The sequence below is a fragment of the Haemorhous mexicanus genome, chromosome 5, assembly GCF_027477595.1.
Source record: "Haemorhous mexicanus isolate bHaeMex1 chromosome 5, bHaeMex1.pri, whole genome shotgun sequence".
Classification (NCBI taxonomy): domain Eukaryota; kingdom Metazoa; phylum Chordata; class Aves; order Passeriformes; family Fringillidae; genus Haemorhous; species Haemorhous mexicanus.
This window is the reverse complement of record NC_082345.1, coordinates 11,123,733-11,150,261: the sequence shown is the minus strand read 5'-3', so window position 1 is coordinate 11,150,261 and position 26,529 is coordinate 11,123,733. Positions and strand designations below refer to the sequence as shown.

The 26,529-nt window shown below is 40.5% G+C and overlaps 1 protein-coding gene across 4 annotated transcripts in view; it reads right to left on the bottom strand.

Annotated features, from left to right (window-relative positions):
• Positions 1-976: 976 nt before the first annotated feature.
• Positions 977-26,529, bottom strand: part of KIAA1549 (KIAA1549 ortholog) — a 141,718-nt gene continuing 116,165 nt past the window's right edge. The window contains exons 12-20 of one of the 4 annotated variants that reach the window (XM_059845876.1): positions 24,537-24,661; positions 19,842-20,047; positions 17,899-18,122; positions 16,596-16,740; positions 14,749-14,979; positions 13,763-13,815; positions 10,348-10,493; positions 8,337-8,491; positions 977-3,511 (exon numbers count right to left, since the gene is read on the bottom strand). In XM_059845876.1, coding sequence (XP_059701859.1) covers positions 3,257-3,511; positions 8,337-8,491; positions 10,348-10,493; positions 13,763-13,815; positions 14,749-14,979; positions 16,596-16,740; positions 17,899-18,122; positions 19,842-20,047; positions 24,537-24,661 — 1,540 coding nt within the window. In that variant the 3' untranslated portion in view covers positions 977-3,256. Of the gene's footprint in view, positions 3,512-8,336; positions 8,492-10,347; positions 10,494-13,762; positions 13,816-14,748; positions 14,980-16,591; positions 16,741-17,898; positions 18,123-19,841; positions 20,048-24,536; positions 24,662-26,529 lie in introns of those variants that run through there. The other 3 variants (XM_059845877.1, XR_009486444.1, XR_009486443.1) reach the window with 3 other exon arrangements.

The window sequence follows — 26,529 nt, the reverse complement described above, 5'->3', positions numbered from 1 at the left end:
ACACAAATGTCAAGGAAATTTGTGAAGAAAGGGAAGAGCCCAAGGATTCCATGAACCAGATGGTTTAGTCATGGAAATGGATGCAACAGTTGGTAACAGCTTTCTGTGCCTGTACCAGCTTTTCATCTGATTGATGTTTACAGAAACCAGGAGATTCATTAGCAGATACTTAAATATAGGATACTTTAAGTTTCGGGGGAAAAAAGGTTTGCTTGGCTTCCCCCCCTCCCACCTTTTAATAGGGCTATAAAAAAACTCCAAAAACCTAGTGAAAGAACTCAAGCACACAGGAATGCAGAAACTTGCAGATCTTCTCCCCCCAGAATTTCCAAGTGGAAGCACACATTCTGGCACATGCATTCCACAGAATCCATTTGTAGCACATGAATAAACAGCTTTTCCTGTAGCAGCAAAAAGAATTGGTCTCCCATGTAAGGCTTTTCTTGGAACTGATGGCTGGTAACTGATGTCACTTTTCTTTCTATAAGAAGATACAGACTAGGCCATACCAATTTTTTGGACGCTGGATGAGGTCTCCAGCCAATCTGAAAACATAACTTCCAAACACAGCTTTCTGACTTCTTCTATTTTACTATCTTGTTGAAAGTTTTAAAGAGAGTTTTCTTCATCAGAAAGCCTCTTTTATTTACAAATACATATTTGTCCTGTGTTCTTCATAAGATTATGGACTGAAAAGAGAAATGATACACATCCAAATATAAAAAGATGGAATTTCACAATAGCATCATCACCATCACTAGCAAAAAAAAAAAAAAGAATGAAAAGTGGCTTAAGTACCTCTAAATTTCAAAGCTCTCATTTCACAGAGAACGTATTGTTCTTAAATAGCTGGAACCAGACAAAATTAATTTACCTCCTAGAAGACCACATTTTCTTGAAATGAAGTCACAGTAATGTGCTAATAGTATAAGCATTGGTCTCTGAGCTCACTACAGAATTAAACTGGAGAAGGACGTGGGGTCTGAAAGAGATGGTTTTAATGGGAACACTTAGCAACAGTCAGTCTTCAGTGCTGTCAAAACGACCAAATGAACACTGCCTGATACACTCTTCATTCTTCAAAACCTGGCATTTTGCAGAAGTATTGGCAACATTCATGTTTACAAAGTTGGCAGAAAACAAATGTTTATTTTTATCCTAGAATTATCACACAAAAAACTTAAAAAAGTCAAATCATAGTGACCTGTTGGTACTGCTGTTACAAACATGCTGGTGTTCTGATTCCTTTCAAACCTCAACCGGTGCCCATGAGGGCTTTACACATAGGCCAGGGAACTGGAAATTAATTTACACTGCTTCATTACTGTAAGCCCCTCAAAACAGTTTCACACAGCATTTTGATGATCATAGGTAAACAGAAAAATAACTGAGCTTCCTAGAAAAGAGGGAAACATACCACCTTTTTTTCCACATCAGCGAGCAACTGAGGTTTTGGTTTCGGCCGCGAGTATGATGGACACACTTCATGAATAAGGTACAGAGGGATTTCTTCCCCCATGTCCTCCCAGCAGTTTTCATTTCAGTCTGACTTAGTCCTGTTGCCCTTACTGAACTATGCACTGGAGCCAGGAGCAGATGTGGTAGCCAAGGACCACCACACCACATTGGTGTTATGGCACCTGTACTTCCCATTTCTACCCCAGGAAGTGAAGCAAATGCAGCCCCTGCCTGGCTGCCCAGTGCTCTCTCTGGCAGACCTCTGCTCCTCAGACCCCTGAGCAGTGCCATCTGCTCGTGTTTGAAACACCTACACTGCAGCACCTAATTGTCCTGCTGTCCATTGCCCCAGGGTAGGGCTCCCAAGCCTCCTCACCAACACTGAGCCTGCCCTCCATCTCTGTGCCATTTAGTAGCTTTAGTTCACTCTGACCTGAAAACAAAAACACTTCAGCCAGTCGTGACTTAAGCAAAATGTCCATGTGTATTATGTCAGTTACAGTTATGCAATGGCCAATATTAGCAAATTCGTAGCTAATTTTAAATAAAAACTCTGAAAAAAACAGCGACAAACAGTTCCATGGCACGTACCATTCTTACCATGGGGATAATGCTTACCCTTTGTCCAAAGGGACAGTGGAAACAAGTATAAATATAGAAACTGTCTCAAAACTGCAAATCTAAGCCTATGTTAATGCTCTAAACTGTCACTGACTTCCACTAAAATTATTCAGATCCAAACATAAGCAATGATTTAGGACATCAATTTATAACATGATGCTGGTGACCCTGTACCAGTCAGGCTGGATTGGTTTCTGTCCACAAAGCAAACTACAGAGTGGCAATAGTTTATCGCTGGTCTTGCAAGAGCATTTAGTATGCAAATATGGTTTTAAAAGATATACACACACATTTCCCCAAATTCAACTGTGGCTGAATATTCCCCTTCCAGTTTTCAGTAATTTTTAAACAAATTAGATATCAAGCCCTTTCTGTTTGGATGCTTTGCTTTCTTTTTCCAGCCTGAATGAGTCTACAAATATTTTCTTAATTATACAAGGCCAATGTTTCACTTTGCAAACATTGAAGATGAAGGAACACTTGAAGCTTCAGCACCAGAAGGAAAACAAGGAAGAGTGCAGAGGGTAGCTCCATTCAGAACCACAGAGCTGTAACAATTATTGTTCCAGTTTAATACAAGTAACTCATAAAGACTTTTTTTCTAAGTAGTCCCATTGTTCCTGACAACCAAAGTGATTCCTATGTGAGATTGGACCTTCAAGACCCTTAAGTTGATACAGTTAGCAATCCTGCAAAACAGCAACACAAACCAGTTCCCCATAAGCACTGGAGAGATAAGAATACTTGTAATCTCTTGCAAAATGTCATCTCAGTTCATTAAAAACATCACCTTACTTCCTTAGAAAAAGGAGTCTATCATTCTTGGAGATAGTTCCTGTCATTTTGTTGTTGTTGTTGTTGTTGCTGGAGTACCGAGTTCTTGACCTACTGTTTTATTTATGTGTTAGCCTGAATGAGGGTAAGGAGAGAAGAGGAGCACCGTAACATTAGCAGATTAATTAATATTACTTGTGATGACACCGATGATTTTCCATGTTTGTCCCCCATCTCTCCTTACTATTCTATTCTCATTTTGTTGCCTTTTTTGATTTTTCCAGAGTGCTGTCAACAGAGCTGTGGAAGTTCCTTCCTTTGTGAGAACAACATTGCTGATTTCCTCTGAGTCTTTGCTTCCATAGGAAGCAGATACCTGGCAGATTTGCAATGGAATGCTAAATCAACTATGGAAGTTCTGCACTGTTGTCTGTTTCTGAGAGAGCCGCAGAAGTTCTTCTCTAATTGCTTTGATAAGAGAGGCTGACGAGTGACCTGGCTGGAGGTCCTCAGTGGAACTGGTGGTGTAGCAAAGGCCCTGGCCCTGAAGGCTGTTGTGTGGAAGCTGAGCAGGAGGTGCTGAGGGCTGCCTGGCTGAAGTCCTCGGCATCTGGAATACTGGTGAGGAGGAATATTCTGGGTGTCCATGCATATGCGTCTGAAAAAAGGGAGAAACCATTATTGTATTCTCTGAATAAATGTGATTATCCCAGAAAAGACAAGAAAGCAAAAAGGCAAAGAACAGGGGAGAAAACAACATGGAGATGCTTGTATCTGCTGCAATGGTTCTTTTGTTACATGAATGAGTGATGTCTCTTATGGAGCACAAAACAAGTTTGCACAAAATTGCTGGACTGCCTCAAGTTCAGAGACCCCCCCTTTCCAATCTACAGTATTTTTAGGAACTGAAATGGAAGGAGGTGGGGAGAAACCCTACAGGACTAGAAATCAACAGAATTAGCTTCTCTTACCATCCACTTCTATCCTAAAAGACAACAGGCAAATAGCTTTTTCCCCTGGCTGTCATTTCTCCATACTATTTATAAGCAGAGATACTACTATTTCCACCTTCCCTTTTCCTGCCTGCTTTGCCTGTTCAGACTGTACGCTTTTGAGGACCCTGTGACTGACCAGTGCCCAGCAAAACATTGTCAACAGAAGAAGCAGCAGAAGAAAACTACTAGGATTTGAAAGATTAGATTTTTTCATACTCAATATCTGAGAAATGCTATCCCAGCTTAGGGACAATCATCGTTTCAGGGCAGGAAGGGGTTAATTCTGCCTTTGTTCAGTAACATACATTTTCTAACAAAACAAGAGAGACAGAGAACAGAAGCCTGAGTTTATGGCTTGTCCTTCTGTAAGACAATCTGCTTACACTAAAACAAAGCATGGATTTACAGTACACGGGGTGACTGCAGCAACTCCCAGCACAGACACAAACAAGGCACATTTTGAAAATCCAGCTTCCAGCTGACAGCCCTGAAGCAAGTGTTTGCTCTTGCCTCGAATTGCTGAAGGCTGGGAGACAGCCTGAAGAAAACAGGGGACACAGAGGACTGGAAGGCACAGGTGGGAGCAAAGCAACGTGATCCCCTTGCAGGGGGAGCAGCAGGCTCAGAGCACAGCCACCACAAGTCTGTGAGCACTACCTTTGTCTGGGAACAAGCCTTAAGGAGTAGCAGAGAGAGCAGCCTGATGGGGGAAGAAAGGACAGCAAGGTCAGCTAGAAAAGCATTTGGGAGTGAGGGGGAGGGAAGACATTACAAAGCAGAGCCTGGGAAGGATATGGGGGACCTGCAGTGACAGTAGCAGCAGTGTGCAGGGAACACAAAAATGCAGGGGAGCAAGTTCCTTAACATCTCTCATAATACAAATGAATAAAATTTAAGCCATTTTGTATAAAGTAGAATTAATAACACATTCTGAGTCTCTTGTGCAGCTCACATATAGCACTCCTCCTTTATACTGTTAATTCTGGGAGACAGATTAAGGGGGAAAGAGGCTTTAATAGAAGAATGATAGGTAAGGGTTTCCAAGTAACATCCTGTCTTATTTCTTATAAAAGAGAGGTGATTTCAGTATCAGAAAGGAATGAATGGGTCTCCTGATTGTTCAGAATTATTCATTTGGCAGTGAAACCTGAAACTAATTCATACATGCAGTTTAGAGTTGGCAAACCTGACAAGTACTCTGTGGGTTTATAGGGAAGAGATGACATTAAAAAAATATTAAAAGGAAACACTCCTTGATACATGAGTCTTAACAGCAACCTAAATTATGTTCAGGTTACTTTCACATTAAAATGCACTATGTGATTCAGCTCCTGTCTCACACTGCACTAAATTACGACCCTAAGAATGGTTTCTTAAGGGAAGTTAGGAATTCTGATGACCACAGTGGCTGTTTTTTACACTAACTTTTTCAAGGTTTTCTTAAATGTCTCAGAAAAAGAAAACGGTGTGTTTCTGTGATTTCACATATAGCATCAGGATTAAATAGGCCTGTAAAATTTCAATACCACATTGGTTTAGAAACCTAACCTCTATTAACCTACAACAGCAAAGTAACAGGAGCAAAAAGTCTGAAATAATTTTTGCTGGTTTTTAAAAATTTCTTTACTAACAGAAACACACAAAGATATGTTATATAATATTATATATGCAAAAATATATAGCTCTATAGAATAGCTATAAGTTTTAAATTTTTCTCTAGAAACTTCTAGATAATTACCAGCAGTATGAAACAATTGACAAAAATATTTTTATTGAATCTTCCTTCTTAAGAAATGAAGATTTATGAGATGAAAGTGTAAATTTGTTAATCTCCATTTAATACCTGTTGAACTCTGGCCAATTTCAACTGAACTAAATATATAAATATATACCCAGACATACCTGTGTATATATGAATGTATAAACAGATACATAAAATTCACAAAACCAGGTAGCTAATTAGACATCACCTGATTTGTTAAACCTTATTTGTTATCATTGAATCTGCTTCTGAGTGGCAGAAAAGTCAAGTTAGGCTGTGCTCTGCTGGATCTCTTAGCCAGCATGGATCTCACAGGGCTGATCTTGGGGACTTGAGAGACAATAAGTTTGGTGAGATTTTTTGAGAGATACTAGAGTGGGCAGCTGAGTAGAAATATAGAGTGAAAGGGTAGGAGTATCTTTAGGGAAACACTGGAAACCTGCAGGAAGGCTTGGGAGAACAGTGGAAAGCTCCGGGGGACTGTAGAAGGGTAGGAGGTGATGCCAGGGGGTGGACGGAGGTGCAGATATGCAAGACACTGAGCCCATCTGTAAGAAACCAGGCTTCATTTGCTCTGATGCTCAGAGGAACACTTGCTCAGGACTGTATTTTGTGTCAGCTAAGGAAATGCTGTCCTTCTCCTGGTTGCCCTGGCCCTTCTGGATGGAGAATTAAGGGGAATTGATGGTACCCTGCACACTGGCTTTGGGCTGGGAGGTACAAGTGAGAGGTCATGTTCCAGCAGAAAGTCAGGTATTGACTTCAGGAATAAAGGGGTGAGGATGCTGTGAGGAAAAGCACTATTGCAGGAAGACAAATGCAGATCCCTCTCCAGTTTGTGTGCAAGAAGAATGCTCTAGATTTCAATCTTCCTAAATGCAGAGTTTAATTTTAGAAACTTGCTCAGAATGAGGGAACAGTAAGACAAGGTTTGCACAGATCAGCTGAATAATGCACCAAAAGGAACATGACCATCATTAAGTAAAGCCTCATTGCCAAAACAAGGAAAGACAAATTTAGAGCTCTGTCCTATTGAAAAATCCAAACTGTGAAGGTAATTATTTAACTACAGAAAGCTACAAGACCACTCTTTGTTTGTTTGGTGGAAGTTTTTTGTTTTTCTTTTTGTTTTTTTAATGGGAAGAATCCTTTTAAAAAAAAATGCTCACAGGAAAAAGAAAGTTCAGGCAATACATGAACTCTCCTACAACTGCATGACACCAAAGTCAAATAAGTTTTAGTTCATTATCTCCTCCTTTTGCCTGTTTTTTAATAGCAAACTGAAAAAAAAAATCACATTGCAGTAACATACAAACTGCAGCAACCAGTGAGCAAAAAAAGCTGTCAAAGCCGAGGAAATCTTTAAACTGAGATGAAGGGAAAGAAAAACAGTCTGGATTTAAATGACCTGAACAGGAACATGCCCACAGATGTAGAAAAGCCATTTTCAGAAAAGAGAGATAAACGTAAAGAAAGGTCAATAAATGGTGACCCAGAGACGTCTCTGAAAATGGAATTCGAGACACTAAGATCTCTCATGCATGCTCTTTTAGATGTAAACTGAAATCATGATCTTCCATTCAAATGCCACAGTTTCAAGCACAGAAAGCACATTAAATTAGGGAAACAGATCTTTCAGCTTTGACAGCTGAACTTTTTGAATAGTATCAAACAGCATACCCAGTTCTCAAAAACTTTATGCTGCTCCTCTTGAGTTTATTTGGAGTGGAGGCAGCTCAATTTCACCCAGATCTAGAGGTAAGCACATCCTGTTGCATTTCCTTTCTGCAAAGCCATGTTATGACCATGCAATACTGCAAAGCAACATCAAGTAGTGTGAACATACACTGCCCTAAATATGCAAAAGGAGGAGATCCCACTTTCTTTCCTCAAGGAAGAAATCAGAAAAAGATAGTTTAAACTAAGAAGCAAAAGAAGAAGCATAAAGTTGTCACTCTCAAGAGTACTGCAATAAACCTACTGCAGGTCAGTCTGCTCCAGGATGCAAATGCACCAAAGAGGGACTGGTAGCAGCCAAGTGTCTCCCTCCTTTCTCCTGAAGATATACTATCTTCAACCTCACACATCTGGTTGAATCAGAAATGTCAACATCTGGAAGCACAGCTGCCAAGAACATGAAATTACCATGGCTGCCTGGGCAACACAGGTAAATGAGCATGTGTTCATTTACCACATCCTGCTGACTTAGGCTAGGAAAGAAACTTGTTTAGAAACACCTCCAATGTTATGTGCAAGTATGCACCTTTTTCTGCTGCCCTGACTCCTGCTGTTAGCACTGATACAGAAGATAAAAGAACTTTATGCATACAAAATAGGATGGTAGCCGGGGACAATTTAATTCAATGTTTTCTAATGACAATGATCTCAAAATACAGAGGCATATTTCAAAGAAGGAATGGAAAGCAGTATCCACCTCTGCTGGAGCTCAGAAGCAGAACTGGATGAGCTGCAAGTAATGGGTGAAGGCCTCAAGTGAGGGAAAAAAAAAGGTTAGGGTAAAATGAGAGAAAGCATTTGGAGAAGCAAAGGTGAAAGAACAGCAAGCAGAAGTCAGAAGAGCTAACAAGGGTTTGAAGAGCAAAGCAAAGAATGTCAGAGAAGCAACTAAAAGTATTCGGGGGGGGAGTTCCAAACAGTAATGCAAGAAAAAAATACCCAAACAAATCACTGGTTTGGAAACTATGCAAATGTGTAAGAGTACTCACTGCATCTCGCCTAGCACATTCATCCTCTCCACGATACTGGGGCCACCCTGGCCCCCCCGGCTGGCCATGCCCTGCTCTGCCTGAGGGGAGCTCCACTGGTTGACCTCCGATCCTGCTAGCAATTCCCACCTGAGTGAGGTGCTGTATCTGAGAACCTTAAAAGCAAATATTGGTTTTTTTTCATCTTCATACACAGTCAAGTTTGCAGGGCAGACAAACGGTAACATAAAACTTTGTTGGAAGCAGGAGACAAGAAGAAAATGGAGCTCTGTTTCTGTGCAGTTAATAAAAATCAGCAGAAAGAAGGCTGTCAGTCAGTGTGGAATGAAGACAGAAAAGTTATGTGCATTTTGTGCAGTTCATGTGAGTGTGATGCATTTCATGGCACTGCACTGAAAGAAGAGGTTGAGATACACACATCACTGACATGGGTTACTCCTCATTCCAAAAACATGCCAGCCCTTTCCAAACAGTGCTTAATGAAAGCTCTGGCAATGCTTTCATGCCAATTACTCAGCAGCAAAGAGAGGACATTTGCTCCTGTGGCACACCTTATTTGCATCACACTGGCAAGACCCTAACTCTGCAGACTGCCTCCTGTTGCGTGGCTCTGAAGAATAAAACACACGACTACATCAGAGTGTGCTTCTCTCAGCTTTGCTGTGTGGTTAAATAATAAACCATGCTGTCCTTAACTAAGAGAAGGTCAGAACACACTGCATCTCCTTCCAGCCTGAAAGCCAACCTCCTCCTTTCTCCTCTTCCTTCCCTTCCCTCCTTCCCACTGCTTTCAAACATATGCAAGGATAGCTGCCACCATTATTTGTAAGAGATATGTAACAACATGCCAGCTTTCCTTCTTCATTAATTGTCTCCCACGGGGAAATGTCATTTACATTTTTATTCTTAAAATTACTATTAATACTTCATTATTCATTAGAAATGAAACACATTTAAGCCAGAGATACATAAAAGTGTGTGTATGTACAAAAGGGGAGGAAAAGACAAAAACAACAGTGTGATTTACGTGATGGACAGTTTGATCACTTCCCTATTTTCTCTCAAAACCCCCCAATATTTGAGAAGTTAGATATTTACACATAATTATCCTGAGGGACAGAAACTAAATATATTAAGTACCTCCAAACTTTAAAGCAGAATACATATGAACATTTAGACAATAGTGTGAATTAGAGAATAAAATAGTCATTGTTAAGCTGTAATAATTACAACATTCCTCCTGTTCTTATTCATTTAACATTTACAAGGAGATGAGAGCAACTATCAAAACTGGGCTTTTGATATATGTATTTCATCATATTTCCAGTCGTTTCCAAAGAAGAAAATACTTATCTGGGAGAAAATGAACTGTAACATTTACATAGCAATATAACATTCTCAGAAGTGGTTGCTGCTTAGCTGCCACGTGATGTTACCATCTTACTCATGACAGCATTGGTAACTTCTATCAAAATTACCCCAACCACATCAGGGAAGGTGATTTCATGGGGGACAGCAGAAATAGATAATTCAATCTAAAACTAAGAGATACTGCTTTAATGCACACAATTCTACAAAGAGAAATAAGAAAGACAGCTGTAGAGAAGTATAAAAAAAATTGCTATTCAGCATGCTGATTCGGGATGCAAAAATTAGTTCATTTAGCACAAAAGGAGGAGTTTGAAATGGAAAGTTAGCATACACTGTAATCTCTAAAACAAGTAACTTTTCATTCTTAGCAAATGGGGTTTTTGTGAAAATACACTTTGTGATAACCAGTGCTTGTTAGATACTGAAAAAGGGGCAATGCACTTCCTTCTTCTGCAAGGTCCTACAAAAAGTAAAGTTAACCTCACTTTGTGATCATCTAGTTTTAGGCATTGAGGACAAGGACCACATATCACATGTAGCAGCTGAAGGAGAATGACATCTTAGTGGTGATCTTGGCATAATAACAGATAGAGGAAAGGCTCAGTTATTTTCCTGCATATTTAACTTCAGTGAAGTGTACCTGCAGTGCTTCCAACGGGTCGTGGCCGTGCCACTGATGGCATTTCCTCTGAGTACATCCCCCTGGAGGAATACTGAACCTCAGGGGGTGGCTGCTCTCCATGCATTAACTCTGCAGGCTGAAGAAAACCTGGCCCAAAGTTCTGCCTGTGGAAAAGGAGTCAAGGTTAAAATAAGTGAAATCTCTAATTAGAAATGATAACGTAGGTGTGCCTCGCACAGTGGTTCTTTCTGCCTTTTAATGTAATTGCAACCTTCAATGTTGAGGAAAATATTTACATCTGAAGAACATGTTTTGACAAAATTTTACACAAGTGTTTTTCACATGTTGCAGTTTCCTCAACGCAGAAAAAAGTTCACAGATCTTGAGATCTTGTTTTTCCCTTGGGGAAAAAAAATATCTTCAATGAAAAAAAATAGAAAATAAGACTTCAGCAGTGATGTAGCTGCTTACCTCAGCAACAAAGCTGACTCTACTCAAAGAGTTTCTAGGCACACACTTTCGGTAGAAACCAAAACATAAGCTGCATTACATATAGATTTTGTGAACAACTATTACTTCATTAAGTATTCTGATAATTTTTCAGCAAGTTTTCAAAACTGTGCTCTTTAAGATTTGTGAAACTACTCAAAGCATTAGCACATATGAAGAAAAGCAAGGTATCCTGAAATTAATGTCTCCTATCAATCAGGCTGGTGCTGGTAGTCACTGTTATGTATTTGCTATAAAGAGTTAACAACAGAAACTGTAATCCATCCAACTTCACTATTTGTGTGAGTGTAAATGAAGCAAAGTGAGACAAGCAGCCAGGCTCAGGCACATGGAACTACACAAAGTGAGAGCTAGGGATGAGTTTTCCATGCCTTTTACCACAGTGGCATCTTAGCCCTCCTAGACTACAGTCTGCAGTGTATCCTATTCCTCAAGATCCCAATTTTACACCCTTTGTTTTACTGCAAAATCCTGTGACTGCATCTAGTTTAGACTATTCTTGATTTGTGCTTTATTTGGAAAACTACCCACCTTCATATGACAGCCAGATAGCAAAGAAAGTTGACATCATAAATTGCCTAATAAAGCACAAACAAGTAATTGTAAATAAAAGTACCAGCTATTTGACATGCAGCATTACAAGATGGAGGAGGTTAAAGGGCTTCAAGCTGTAACAACCCCACTGTGGAAGTCCTAGAATTTCCCCAGTTCCCTCATGTACAATGCCCACCTGTCCACTCAGCAGATCCAGAGGAAACCATTTCCAACACAAGCTAGTTAAAATAAATGCTTCAGTGGGTAGGTAATGTTTAACAACATCACTTCTGTTATGTTAATCACTGTAATCAGTAAAGGATGTGATCATCTGGCCCTTTATGCCTGCAGTGTTGAGCTGGAATTTTGAAGCTGATAAATTACTACAATTTTTTGATGTTGTCTAAAGAAAATATTTTCTCAACATTACTGCAAATGTATTCTTTTTGTACCAATTTTTCAGAGGAGGGGAAGTAATTCTTTATTGCTTATGTGTTTGCACTTGAAAGGTTCACATGTAATAAGGCTTCACCTTCTCAATCTTCTTTAAAATAGATACCTATAGCTTCTCTATAAAGTCATAGGAGCATAAAACCAGAATACAGCTCTGCATCTGTATCATACAGGCTTTCTGGTGCTCATTCCTATTTCCAGACTGTAACTCAGCTTTCAATTTTTGCACATCCAAAAAAACCCCAAAATTATCTCCAGTCATTTAAGTCAGTAGATACTGCTCCAAGAATCAATTTTACACCACTAATCCACTCTAGCTCAGTGTATCTATCTCTGTTGCATGATTCAATGCCCATTTCCTGGCAAAAGCTGTTCATTGTGCCTTTATGACTGCCTAGCTGTTATGTGACCTGGGTCTTTTACATTAAATTTTTTTCCTCAGGTTGGTTCCACCCCATTAAAGATGCTGATGGTGTTATTACAGGGAAGAGAACAGTATGCTCACCCAACTAGTATTCCATGCATTGGATATTTAACCCAATGGACTATGACATTGATACATGCCACCTAATCACACTGACCTCAGGTTATTTTCCCTTCCTCTAGCTGGTGCACTGCTTCTATCAATTTATCACTATCTTCAGATTTTGAGAATAACTCCCACTGCACAACCTTGACAACTTGTTTTCTATTGACCAAGCTTTAGGAAGCTTTCTATTTTAATGAAAACTTAGAGGAATTCTTTCTGTTCAGATCAATGACTTTGCAGATTGTTAACTTACTCTGCTGACATTGGCAAAGCCAGCATTTGGACTTTTGTGATTTACATAAATTCAGGCTGCCCACGCCAAAGAATGATAAACTTTTGAACAAAAAATACATTGTGAAGACACTGTCTTGCTCAGGTGTATTAACATGGACTACAGCACTTTCATGATTAATTTATCACATTTTCCCTGAATATGTACATGCTGTGTGCCATTTCATGTATGCTCCACTCACACTGAAACTGTCACCTCCAGCCAAGAACTATGCAAGATGCTTAGGAACTCCTCCTTTTCTACTTGGTCTTCTCAAAATCAGGCTGCAGAACAATAAATAAAGGAAAGTTCTTCACAGCTATTTTACCATCAAGTTTCCAAGGCAGTGAAGACTTCAGGTGAAGTCTGATGAATGAGATGAATAGCTGTGGGATTTCATCTCACATGGTGAACTCTAAGAAGGCAATGAGAGAGCAGCACAAGGCCACCATTTTACCAACCTGGCTGCAGCAGCTTGGAGAGGGTAAGACAAGTCTTACCCCAGTGAATACCATGACTCAAGTGTCCAACTTCACATGTGGTTAAAACACACAAACCAAATGTGAAATTAACAAGCACCTGGACAACCGTTTTCTCCCCTTTACACAATTCTCTCAGGCAAAGTCAGGAGAAGATGGAAAATTTCTTCTTCCCCTGATTTTATAATAATAGGGCTGCAAGGCAGACTTTCTCTGTGAGGGTCACTGTGCTCTGTCATTTATTCTTAGCTTGGTTAAAAATAGAATGAATCTGTTAGTCATATGAAAGCTGTTGTGAGTGAGTGTTGCCCTGAGGATACAGAAACAAGATGAAAGCAAGAGTATTGGGAGAATTACATGCATCTGAGTAACTGTTTCAGGCTCTCCAAAAGCTCATACTCAGTGGTTTACTGAATATTGGAAGGATTTTGCTATAGCTGAGGGGCTAGAAACACATTTCTTTTAAACAGAGGCTTGGATTCCATACAGCATGCATATGTCATTTATGCTTCATAAATAAATAACAAAGACTGGATCTGGACTCCTGTTACTTCTCATTTATACAGTACTTTGCATAATAATATACCAGTGCCAGTAAGAAATCTGGAGTAATTGCAAGGAAAATAATAAATGATAATTTGATCAGTAAAAAGCTACCTCGGTAGGAGACCTGGTGCTGCTGATGGAGTCATTCCAAATTCCATGTATCTCTGTCAGGAGAATGAAAAAAACCACCAAATTAAAATCAAAAGTCATACCTTGGGAACTCCACAGTCAACCTTTTAAATGATGAATGGCAGAGATCACTAAGCCTGTCCTACGTGGACTTGATGGCAGCCGTAAGAATTTAAGTTTTACAAACAAAGGAGCACAAGAAGATCTGGGAATCACTGCTACAGCAGCTACAATCTCTTCTGTGTGAGTAGTGTCTTAATTTAAAAACCTTTCAGAAATACTTTTTCTCACTTGCAGAAGATCAAGAGCTGCTCCAATATCTACTTAGCAAAAAACCAAGCTTGGCATTTGGAAATCTCTTTTGACCTCAAACAGCATCAGACTGCAGCAGAGAGACCACAGGGCTCAGCTTAATCAGAACTTATGACAACCTACAGGATTATCCATGTGTTTCAGTGCTCCATCATAGCAAAAAATCATACACAGAAACACTGCTTCCCTATCCCTCATTTCCTGAATGCTTTTGGATATCATGCTGAAAAATACAACCTATGCCAAATACATTCTTTTTTTCATTGTCAAAATAGGAACTACCACACATGTTTAAAAAAAAAAAGAAAAAAAAGAAAAAGTTTGACTCTTAGACACAGCAAGACTGCTGACTTGTGAAAGATCCTAACTGAGAAGAACTGAAATTATCCTGAAGGAAATGAGATGGGAAAAGGGAAAAGAAACCAAACAGCTCAGAAAGCAAGTTCACCATCTTGTGACAGTCATTTCTGAATTCTCCTTTTTCCAGGAACGTTCTGCGTTTGTGCTAAGCCCCGACAGCGAGGACACAACAGCAGCGGCCCTGGCTCAAGCACTGCTAAGTCCCTGCCCAGAGATGCCTTTTGATCAGCACCCCATATAAACACTGGGATGCTCACTGCCGGGCCCCGAGGCGGTCCCTGCCCGGCGCTGCTCACCGGCTGTCCCGCGGAGCCCCCGGGCGGCGGCACGGCCGCGGAGCTGGCCTGGCTGCTGGGAGCCACCAGGGCGAAGGCGTCGTCCAGCAGCGAGTGCATGGTCTGCCGCGCCTCCTCGATGGACGGCTGCGGGGGCACGTACTGCGGCACCGGGTGTGGGGGCAAGCCCGGGAACTTCCCCACGTCCGCCGAGGACGATGTCTGCGGCTCGGCAGGCAAGTCTGGGTCCGACTGCAGGAGACAGAAGGAAGGTGAAGGGCGGCCACAGAGAAGATCTAACTGGCTTCCAAGCCCCCGTGGGCCTTCAGTCTGAGCAACTGTCTTGGCCAGAACCACGGCACCTGCCCTTACCCTCCACGCTGCTGCATGCACATATGTAACACCAAAGACTTCATTCAACACTCAAACACTTCATTCAGTGTGATCTGAAGGACTCTGATCTCAGGTAAGGCAGCAGAGCTTTGGGTAGGAGTTACTCAGCTATGAAAGAAATCTTGTGGTTTGCAACCAGGTAATGAAGTCATGCAGAGAGCATTTCTCCATCCAGAAAAAAACCAATCAGCTTTATCTATATCTATTTATGACTTCTTTGCAGCTTTTGCAATTCTAAGAAATTAATTCAGTCTTTAGCTTATAACTGACCACATCAGCAGTAACATTAAACAATTATCACCTCCTAGAAAAACGCAGGGAGCTGTTAAGGAACTAAGTGGTAACCTGCATGGAGCTTGAACTTGGGTGCATCACCTGAATGGGATTGATGTAAGTGCTTCACTGCAGCAATACCTTAGGCATGCGTCCATAATTAACTACCTGGTATCTTACCACATGGGCTTATTGTTCATCAGTGAGAGGAAATTAAATGAGCTTTACAGCAGTAGACTTATTATCAGAGCTCATTCTTACCACTGCATGCAGACTGCAAAATCACTCGTCAAGAGGCACAAGCCTCTACTTTATTAGGAACTTAGCATTCCGAGCAGTCTCACTGCAGATGCCAAAGGGGCTGAGCCTGCTGTGTGCCATGTCTTAATTAAACAGCTTCAGATGATAATTCATTCTACTGCAGCATGACATTAAAATCATCACACTCATGTCTGAAGGGAAACTGCAGAAATTGACATCAGAGTCACCTGACCGCATATGCAGCTAACAGTGAAATTCTTAAAATTATTAAACCATCTTTAAAGATAAGAACTGTCCAGGGGCTTCCAATATTAGCATTTGGCTTCATGAAATTTGCTTAGAAGTGGTTAAAGATGCCTAAGTAGTGTTTGTGACATGGATATGATTGAACAGAAGTATTCTCCAGCGTCCTTCTATTTTTAGATGTGAGACAAAATTAATTTTCAAGACATTGCACTAGAATTGTTTCAAGTTACTGTAGTACAAAGACGTGTTTCTCTATCATTAATAATTAATTGCCACATTTGAAAGATGAGAAAATTTCTCACAAAAGACTCAGGTCTTCCACTCTGTAAGAGCAAAGGATGAAATTTGCTGTAATATATGAATATATAACATCCAGCAAATTGGACTAAAGTGAAACTACGTTCAAGATATTGTGGAACATGTCAAGCACACTTTCATGTGCATAACACAGTGGCATTAATGAAAACAAGGCTTTGGTTCTTGGCCTCTGTAATACCAATGAATACTCGGCAGAATTTTACTGCTTAAAAATGACAGACTGTCAATGAAATCCTTATTTCACTTTGATCTACATGCTAACTGCATGACTGAAACTAACCACATCATATGGACCACAAACAGAAGGCCAAAAACCTGCCAGTGTCACAGCTGTCATCATTATCAGAACATTCCTCCCATTTAAGAGACATACATACAATATATGCAGAATTATTGACTCCTGGAGGCCTTTTGTATGTCCCATCACTGTCAGTTGTGATTAACCTGTCCTTTTCAGCATCAATTGGACTCCCATTTATCTGATGGCGACGGCGCTGCTTGGGAGAACGTTTTGCACGAGAACTTAACAGAAAAAAAACAAAAGGCAGAGAGAGAGAGAGAGAGAGAGAGAGAGAGAGAGGTAATCACAATTACTTTTCACAATTACTTTTTCAGTTTTTCTTCTCAAGGTTGAACTCTGCCCATTTCCTCCAAGTTATCCTTGCCCACCCCGTTTCTCTCCCCTTTTCTAGTTTTCCATGCCAGTCCCATTAGGCAGCTTAAATCTCTTTCCTCAAGCTTCTCTTAATAACACTCTCATTGGCAACTCTCTGACACATCCCATTCTTCCCTTAAATTCTCTCCAGTCACCTCCCTCCTACATTCACCTGTCCAGGTTGTCTGTATTCTAGCTCCCCAGCCCAACGTGTGACACATCTGCAGCTGCAGAACAGGCCACACTGCCAACAAGGCTTTGTGCTTCCTGAAGAGGGTTCAACCCCACCAGGCAAATGAGCTGAGGAACCCACACCCCTGGAGAAAAGCTACTTTCTATCAGCGCAGAAGCACCCACTGGGCACCAGTGCACCAGGAAGAAAGTGCCTGTATTCATAAGCCCAAAACAGAAGGCAGGGTAAACTTTCTCTGCAAATACGAGGCCAGGAAGGCAGATCTGTGAAGCTGACAGATGTGCTTTATAACCTTCTATGTATTCCCTCTGGGTAATCACATTGATTTGTGAATTTGCCTTTAACATTCAGAATCTTCAGGCTTTTTAGGCTGTTCAAGGTATTACTTATTTTACATATTCCTCTCCCCCCCTCCTGCTTTATAAAAATATTATTACTTGCTGGTTATATTACTTGCATATATATTACTTGCAGGTTTCTTTTTTAGTGCTGATATTGCAAATCTGATCCCTCTACAGCTCACAAGAATTATTCAAACAAGTGGCAAAGCAAATACTAAATTGTTTTAAGACTATTTTCATACATTTCGGCTTATTTATCAAGAATTCACTGCTGAGAACTTGTAAAAACATAATTTGAAATAAAAATACAGTGGCATGTACTGAAATAAATAAAAGTGTCCAGAACAACCCAATCCTTTTCCCTTAGATAACTCAAATTCAACTAGTGATCAAAATGATTTTCATCTCTGACAGTTAAGAAGTACACTTTTGATGCAGTTTGGGCACCGACTCTAGAAGAAAATTGTTTGTTCCGTCTTTGAAATCCCTACCTCTTCCTGGGCTCTATGAAGACAGTAGGCACACTGCCTCCAGGGTCCAAGATCTTGTCAATCTGCATCTGTGCCTTGCGATATATTCTGTGCTGTTCTTTGGAGTCAACCACCACCACGTCATCCACCACTGGGAACTCATAGTGCCCCTTGCGCTTGGCGCGGAGGCGGATCTTATTGCGGTGATGCTCGATCTCGGATTTGTGCCTCAGGGCTGTTTGTATCTTCAGGAAGGAGAAGGAAAAAAACAAAAAGGGAGGAATAATTTTGCAGTTGTATACTTTGCAAACTGGATTTTGCTGCTCTTCTGTAAACCTCTCCTCCCCACCTCTCTGCCTGCCCCTGCCTCCCTCCCCCAAATCTCTGAAGGACTAAAATAAGTCACACAATTTATAAGCACACTTTCCTTCCTGGATATTTTGCAGTCTCCCCATTGTCTCCCCAGGTAGATGTACTATTATACACAGCACGATTGCCAGCACAGCAGGTGCAATTAGAGGGAAGAGGCAGTTTGTTAATAGAAGGCAGGAGGAGCACAAAAAACTCCTCCTGTCTGCCAGACGTAACACCACTCTGAACAGATAAGACTAACCAGTCTGTAGTTGGCTATGCTAGGCAAACAGATAGGTATTTGATCAGCAGTGTTAAAATCTGCCACCCTTTCCCTTTAATGACCTTCATCACATAAGAAGCTAAAACTTCAAGAGCCAACTGAGCTCATAACTCAGTGCCTCTGCTGTGCATGAGAGGCTGCCATATGCTATGCAGGAGCATAGCAGCAATACAAGGGCCCAGATACCCAGATGAACATGGCACTATCAGCTCTACATCATCCTGGAGGCTGAGTTTTCATGCCTCTCTCCCACCTTTTTTCAAATTTCATGAAGTACATCTCATTATCTGGGTAAAGCTGTTGTAACACCACACTTATAAGTTCTGGCCCAAAACCCACTGAAATTATTCTTATCACTGGTAAATACTTGAGCACCAGATTAGGTAGCAACAACTGCCCTGCCTGTGCTGGACTAGCTCTGGAACACATCAGCAAAATAAGAACCAAATAAAAATGGATTTTTGTGTATTCTCTCATGAAAATCCGAAAAAATAAAAACATATATAGGACACAAGTCAGACTTGTTCTTTACACTTATAGTTACAATCATGTCTTCTGCCCATACAGACAGATTTCTGTTTTGTGGCTCCTCTTGCCTCTGTATCCTAGATATATATATTTGCCTCTCTTCAGTAAGGTACTGAGAAACAGAGATTCTTGACAAAGTTACACTTTTGAGTAATCAAAATTCAGTTACAGGTTTGAGTGATCCTCCACTCTGAATTATGAAAAAATGTCATCTTACACCAAACCAGGATGCAGGCAGGTGCTACTGTCAGGCAGTGTATGATGTGGTTTTATGGTGCATCACCTCTCCTCGTGCCCCAGGCACGCTCACATTCTGCTAATAGTAACATGAGCCTCAGAGAAAGCAGGAGATTTTGTATTTTGTTTACTGTCAGGTAAACACATTGGAAGTTGAAAGCAATGAACTGGGCTGCAAATTCACACCCCAGAATGTTTTGAGATAACTTCTTTTTATACCCAACATCTTCAGTCCTGAAAAGTAAAAGAATAGTGTAGAATGAAAACCAAGGCGGGCCATATGTTCCAATTCTCACACATTACTTAGCACAACTGTCTTTAAGTTATGTCCTGCTGACTAGCAAAAGGATGCTAACACAAAAGTATCCTGACCACCAGATCCTCTTTGTGCTTAAATTTTGGTTTAGGCGTCTCTTAAAAACAGGTCAGATAATTTCTCTGGATGGAAACAGGATTATTTCTGTAACTTGTCAAGGAATTTACAAGGAACTCCTGATAACAAGAGACTGGATACTTGGCTAGGCACAGAATCCTCCAAAACCATGCAAAGCACTTTCAGAAATACCTCTTTATTGATTTTGTTGGTCTCTGCCACCCGATCGGAGAGCACGGAGTTCTGAACCGGAGGGGCTGCCATGGGCTGCATGGCAATCAGCTGGATCTTGCTTGGGACCCGTCTGCTGGCATCTGAGGAACGGGACATCCTATCCACATGTTCAAAGATGGAGGCTGACGAGTGCTGCTCGTTTCCACTGCTGGTCTGAGGAGGTCCTAAAGTATCAGAACCAATATGGAGTGAAGCAGTGCTGCCAGGGTTATCACAGTCAAATGCTCTACAGATGCTGTGCTACAAAACTATGCCCTGTTTTCCATCTGTGTCTAATTTGCCCTACAGGCCTTCCAGCTGACTCACATTTAGTGTACAACAACTTTACCCCATGGTTTGCAACTTATAAACATTTTCCCATTATATTTCCAGAAGGTGAGCTGTCATTCTTTATTACTGTAAATCAAGCTCTTGGTACTTGGAAACCCCCAAAAACTCAAACTACATTCCTGCATAAAAAGCTGTTTAAGTACATTCTGCTAATGATTCCTCTTATCAGTACTTATGGAGATGCAAATTGCTCAAATGGGGGTTCAAAGAGCAATGAAAAATGTCTCAATGCAAAATGCATTTCTTAAGTGATAGGAGTGATACAGGAACCAACAAAAAAACCCCTCAGAAATCCGCACAAAACACAAAGAATTTTACAGACATTTTACTGATTAATCCTTTTAAAGCAGATTTTTTTCTCTGTGGCAGGATAAATAGTTCACATAATAATAAGCAAGCTGTGTAAATACTGTCATGTTTTAATTTCTTGAAGAGATTAAACCAACTGAAATACAATCAGCAAAAGACATTATGGAAACCAATATGCACGGAAGTGCACCCAGGTCCTGCCAACAGTTAATTACTTCAGTAGAAATGGGCCACCTCCCTCAAAGGACTTGAAATCTACAGGATCACCCCAGGGATTTGCAGTTAAGCACAAATTTAGTATTTTTTTTCCTGAGTTAGGCCTAAATCAGAAACTGTTATGCAGATAAGGCTTGCAAAAGCCACTGAAAACTTTCAAAACAACGTTTTGTCTTATCCATGTGATAAAGCCACACATTCTCAAACTGCTTTTCAAAATGAGAGATCAAGACTCGTGACTCTTGAAGGAACACAACAATGTTGAGGGACATAGTCCCACATTTTTCCACAGACTTCTAATAAGGGGATGTGGTTCTCAATATTCAAATCAGGAGGAAAATCTAATTTGCTACAGATACAGAATCAATTGCTGATCAACACGATCCACCTGCAACAGACAGGAAGGGAAATAAAATAGTCCCTGCTGTGATCTTGTTGCAACACATGCTGGTGATGCAGGATAGGGTTCAGAAGAGGAGTGAATCCTATCTCTGTGGAAGGTCATAATAGATGACTTGCTCCTTTACCTCTTCCAGCACAAGGGAGCAGGACAAGAAAGGAATAGTATGCTTTAATATATTCACAGCATACTACATTTGGGCTGGAAACAGGCCACAAGTTAAGCAAAATCCCTATTTGTATTTCTCAGACTTGATCAAAGCACTGTCAAACATAGGTATTTATAAAAGGCATGCATCATTTATAAATGTGATTTCTCTGTACAAGTGTTCTTAAAAAGAAGGTACACAGTTCCATTCAAGACCTCTGTGTCCCAAATGTTTTGCAAGACACAGAGCCTAAACAAAACATATCCATCTCTCTTCTGTAGCTATTTGTATCATCTTAACCATTTGTTGTCTTCACAGCCCCATCTTCATGCACAGAAGTGTGCAAGCATTGCCTCGCACAGAGAGGGGCACAAGATATATTAAGGAGTTTGTGTAAAGCCCTCAGAGCAATCATGTAGTCATAGAAATCTGAACTTCTGCATTCATCTTCCCCAAACATTAGTAATTTTTTCCTCACCTTTTCACTCTATCAGCTGCTCCCAAGCTCACTGACCTCCAATATAAAATTGTAAGGGTATTTTCATATTACTTGGTTAGTGAGGTCCAATATTTTCAATTACACTGAGCATTCACTCTGAATCTTTGTAACTTCATCCACAACTTCCCCGTGTACACACATAAACAAATGCCTGGCAGGGGCCTCTTAGCTGAAAGGGCTCTTAAGCTCATTTGGTAAAATAGAAGTCCCGCTGAAAAATTTTGGTAAGGCTCTACAGTAACATCGTATGTTACTCTTTTTTACAGCAAAGATACACAGAGAAACCCCTCATAAGCTGCATATGACCTTTAAATCCTCTCCGTGTGTCTACACTCAATGTGTCTATAAATACAAACCAAGATGGAAGCACAGAAAAGTAGACAAAGTCAGGTACAGAGTAGCAGTGTATACATACAACAAAAGGAGAAATGGTTTCTGACCCAACATAAGAATGAGGTCCTGAAGAAGTTTTGACAGAGAGAATATGCATGATTTCTCAGTTCAAAGTTCTTACACTGTTATTCACATTTAGAAAATCTTCCTTATAAAGCTATTGGATGGCACTACATGAATGAAATGCTGATTTCAGAACAATTCAGCTGAGGCTAAAGAATGATGGAGAGGTACTTAATACCCCAGGACTGGTCAGATCATGTTTTAACAACCAGTCCATATAGGTCACATGCCAGGATCAGTGTTCATCACTGCTCCCTGAGTTGAAACCACTAACTGAACTGAAATGTCAGGAAGCTGTGATTTTATATGAAGACCAATACAGCTGCAGACAGAGAAAGGCTACTGCCTCCTGCACCCTGGAGAAACACAGCAACCAAGGTGCATAAGGCCTCATCAAAAATCAGATAAGGTCAATGGGATTATTCATTTTATCCACTGGTATCTTAACCATGCCAGACTATGCAATTAGAGATAAATTTCACACAGTTTCTTTGTATCCCAGTAGGTGACATCCCTAGGATGCAACTGATGACTCATTCCACCCACCAGTGGAAAGCAGCAGAGCACAGAAGGACAGACAGAGGGTTGGCTACTCTAAGATGGTCAGTGCTATCAGAGGACACAGTCCTTATTTTATCACTAGATGTGTTATACATTATCAAAGACAGCATCAGCTTTCTCCTGCCCTATGTCTGCCATGTCTCAATCCTGGCAGAGAAAACACTAGTTCACAACAAAATATCTATGTTTCTTTGCAGGTTCAGTTCATATTTTTCTTGGGCTTCCAGTTAATTAATTCTACATTAATTCAAATATTATCTCCAACTTGTTTGTACAAAGCTGGTTTCAGGACCAACAGCTGCATTAGTTTTCCTTCTTTCACAGTGATGTTTTCCTCAATACTTTGAAAGAATTGGGAGGAAAAAATTTAGAAAAATGTGCTGGATTACTGTAATTTGTGTTACTGAAGACTTTTTTTATACTTCAATAGCTCAGAAGCAATTTTATTTTCTTAGACTCAGAAGACAAACTCTTCCATCCTTAAGACATAATTGCAGCTACCCCAACACCCCTATTCATATTTGTACTCAACTACCAGCTCTGGTTACTTACCCACTCTGTTTGCTCCTGACAACATAAAGGAAAAAGAAGAGACAACACAGTAATTATGACAAGTAATTTAGCTAGAATGGCAACTGGAAAAAAAACCACAGCAGTGAGATGACTGCATTTCCTCTTGAATGAGATGCATAAACTTGGATCAAACTGCCAGTCTCAGCTGCATAGAAAGGGAACTGCATCTCCCATTGAGTAGAGAGCTCTCTGCAGACACTGCCTCAAATTCTGAATGCTAAGAATAGTCCCTATGATTTGCAAACTAGGGGCACCAAATGCTGAAAAAATACTGCATTTTACCCAGTGAGGGCATGATAGGTAGAAAGGACACATTTTACACAGTCTCCTTGCTGCCTTTACCAGGTAATTCAGATGCAGCAACTCGTAACATTTCTACACCAAAAGGAAATGTTAAATGTTACATGAAGTTTTAAGCCAGACAGAAAAAGGAGAGATGAATCTGGAGTTCCCAAGTAAAAAGAAATGGGAGAACACTAAAACAGAGCAACAGAATTCAAGTCAGATAGGTTGGAGGAACTCAAACCCTCCTGAGATGTTTTCCCATATTTTCAAATATATAAATAAATAAATTTTAGAGTACCTCCAAGAAAAATAGTGGCACTTTAACTGGAAACAAGATGGTTCTTTATAAAAAAACACCAGTGTTATTTACACAGTAGCACTGAATTTTGATCTAATGTACAATCACGCAGGCATTTTGATGACTGAATCACAACTAATTTGTAAAACTTTGATCTCTCTGGTGTCTTTTTTTTTAATATCACTTTTTCAAAGTTACTGTTACAGACACACCCCCTTGGTCTGAAGTCCTGCTGTGACCTCTACTGCCCATGTAACTGGCTGCAGATACGCGACCACGGGACACACAATTAGGCCAGGCTGGACACAGTTTTGCTGGGGGCGTGTGTAGGACAAAAGGAAGCAAGATTCATTGCTGCTTAGCCATTTGTTCCAAAAGCTTGCTGGAATGAAAGGAATGTACAGCTCCCCAGTTTTAACAGAAGAAACTAAACCAAATATGAAGGGATTTTCTGCGGCAAGGAGCAGAAAAATCAACGGCCAAAGATGAGTTTAGAAAAGTTACAGCACCAAAGTAACTCTTCAGCCTGAGTAAAGCACAAGAGCACACAAGGAGGGGAAATAAAAAAGGTAACAAACCCTTCTTCGCTGCTCTGCGTGGCTTGCCCTCGTTTGCAGCAGTTGATGGCCTTGCACTTTCCTCTCCTGTCTCTCTCCCACTGGATTGTTCACTTGCTGTGGAATCAGCATCTGATGGCGAAATTCTGCCACAAACATGACAAAACAAACAAACCAACGTGTAACACAGGTTTGCAAGGGGGCATAATTGTCACACACAAAGAATCCTCTGCTAAAATACCTTGTGAAGTCTGCTAAAATTTTCCTCTGTTTGTAAGTAAATGTATAATACGTTATCATAGCTAGATATTCATTGTCACGATGTTACTGTTGTTGTATGTGAAAAATGACTGCAACACAATTCACATGTGACAATATTATTAAGTAATCTTTCCTTTAAAATACAGTACAAGAAAAGCTCTGCATTTGTAGCTAGCAGTCTACCTCTCAGAAAGAAAATAATTGTATTAGGAATATGAAACCCACATAGGTAACTAGTCTAACATTCAGCCTTACTAACTTGGTGTTCTCTTGCTATCAATACAAATCTATGTGAATATTTCCCTGACTAGTCAAATGTAAGGCCATTCAAAAATGCTTCTTTTATGTATTTATTCCATGCAGTCACAATATTCTTAAGAATATCTGTTATCTAAAAAACCACAATCTCAGCGCTCACAGCTTTTGTAGGCAATATAGAAAAATACCATGATCTTCCCCAACAAAATACTTCAGCTGTAAAATTATTCTGATAGTATAAAAATAGAAAAAATACAGGGCCCACACCACTGCCTGACACCAAAGCCTGTCTCTTCACATGGGATCAGCCTTTGTGATAGAGTCTCTAGTGACCACTTTGTCCTGTGAACACTCATATCCTATTCTGGCAGGGAGTTAACCATGGAGAGTGTGCACATGTCTGTGTACTAACCTCATTAGTGCAGCATTTGCTTGGGCTAGATGGCTAGATCTGAACTAGCTACTGAGGCTCTTGGCTAAACATCAACCTGCCTAGAGCACCCAGACTAAGATAACTATATGCAGCCTGACAAGTCCATTGAAGTTAAATCTACTTCTTGCAGCTCTGAATTCAACTTCCCTTTTTCTCCTCCCTAAACAATGCCCTGATCTGCAGGACTGTAATACTAATGTCACAACCCAATTAAAAAAATAATAGCAGGGAAAAGAGGATAAATGGTCCTCAATGAGCTTAGAGATCTGCATCACTGCATCTTTTCCTTTGCAGAGCTATCACCTCCATGGCCTTTGTCCTGGTTCAGCAGAGTATGAGGCTGGAGCTCTGTGTCCAGATCTCCTACTGACTTTCTGTTTCATCTCACTGTGCTCTGCATTTCCCATGACACTCCCTTCTCAGCATATCCAAATTACCACCAAGTAATAGGAACATAAATAGTGTTGAGTCAACATCAGCCATTTCTTGTAAGAGCTGAGGAATATGCACTCGTACACACTCAAGTCAAAACAACAGGTCCAACTCCCAGCTGGAGAGCCTAGGGATGCTGAGCTTTCTGAACTCAGCTGTTCTTGTTTGTTGTTTCCTACAGATACAGAACGTGTACTCACATCACCATTAGATTTCCTGGCATGTAACATACAACCCAGAGCTGAACTGTGATGAACTGAGCTCTGTATTTCCTCACAAAACATCAAGCAGCTAAACCCAACACAACACAGTACGATACCATTTCACATTTCAACTTCTGCCTGGGGGAATAAATGTTTCAAATCACAAGCTGACACGGGCACATCAGCATGGCAGGGAGATGATGGCAACATCTCCATAGCTAAGCCTAAAGGAAGATTTGTTCTCAAGGGAATATAAGGGAGAAGAGGGAGATTCTCTTCTGAAAACATTTCAAGTGTCTGAACTACAGGTCAGTCACTCTCACCTCTGTGCCTAGGGAGATCATGGAGCAGATTGTCCTGGAAATGATGCTAAAGCACATGAAAAATAAGAAGGGGCTTGGTGACAGCCAACATGGCTTCACTAAGG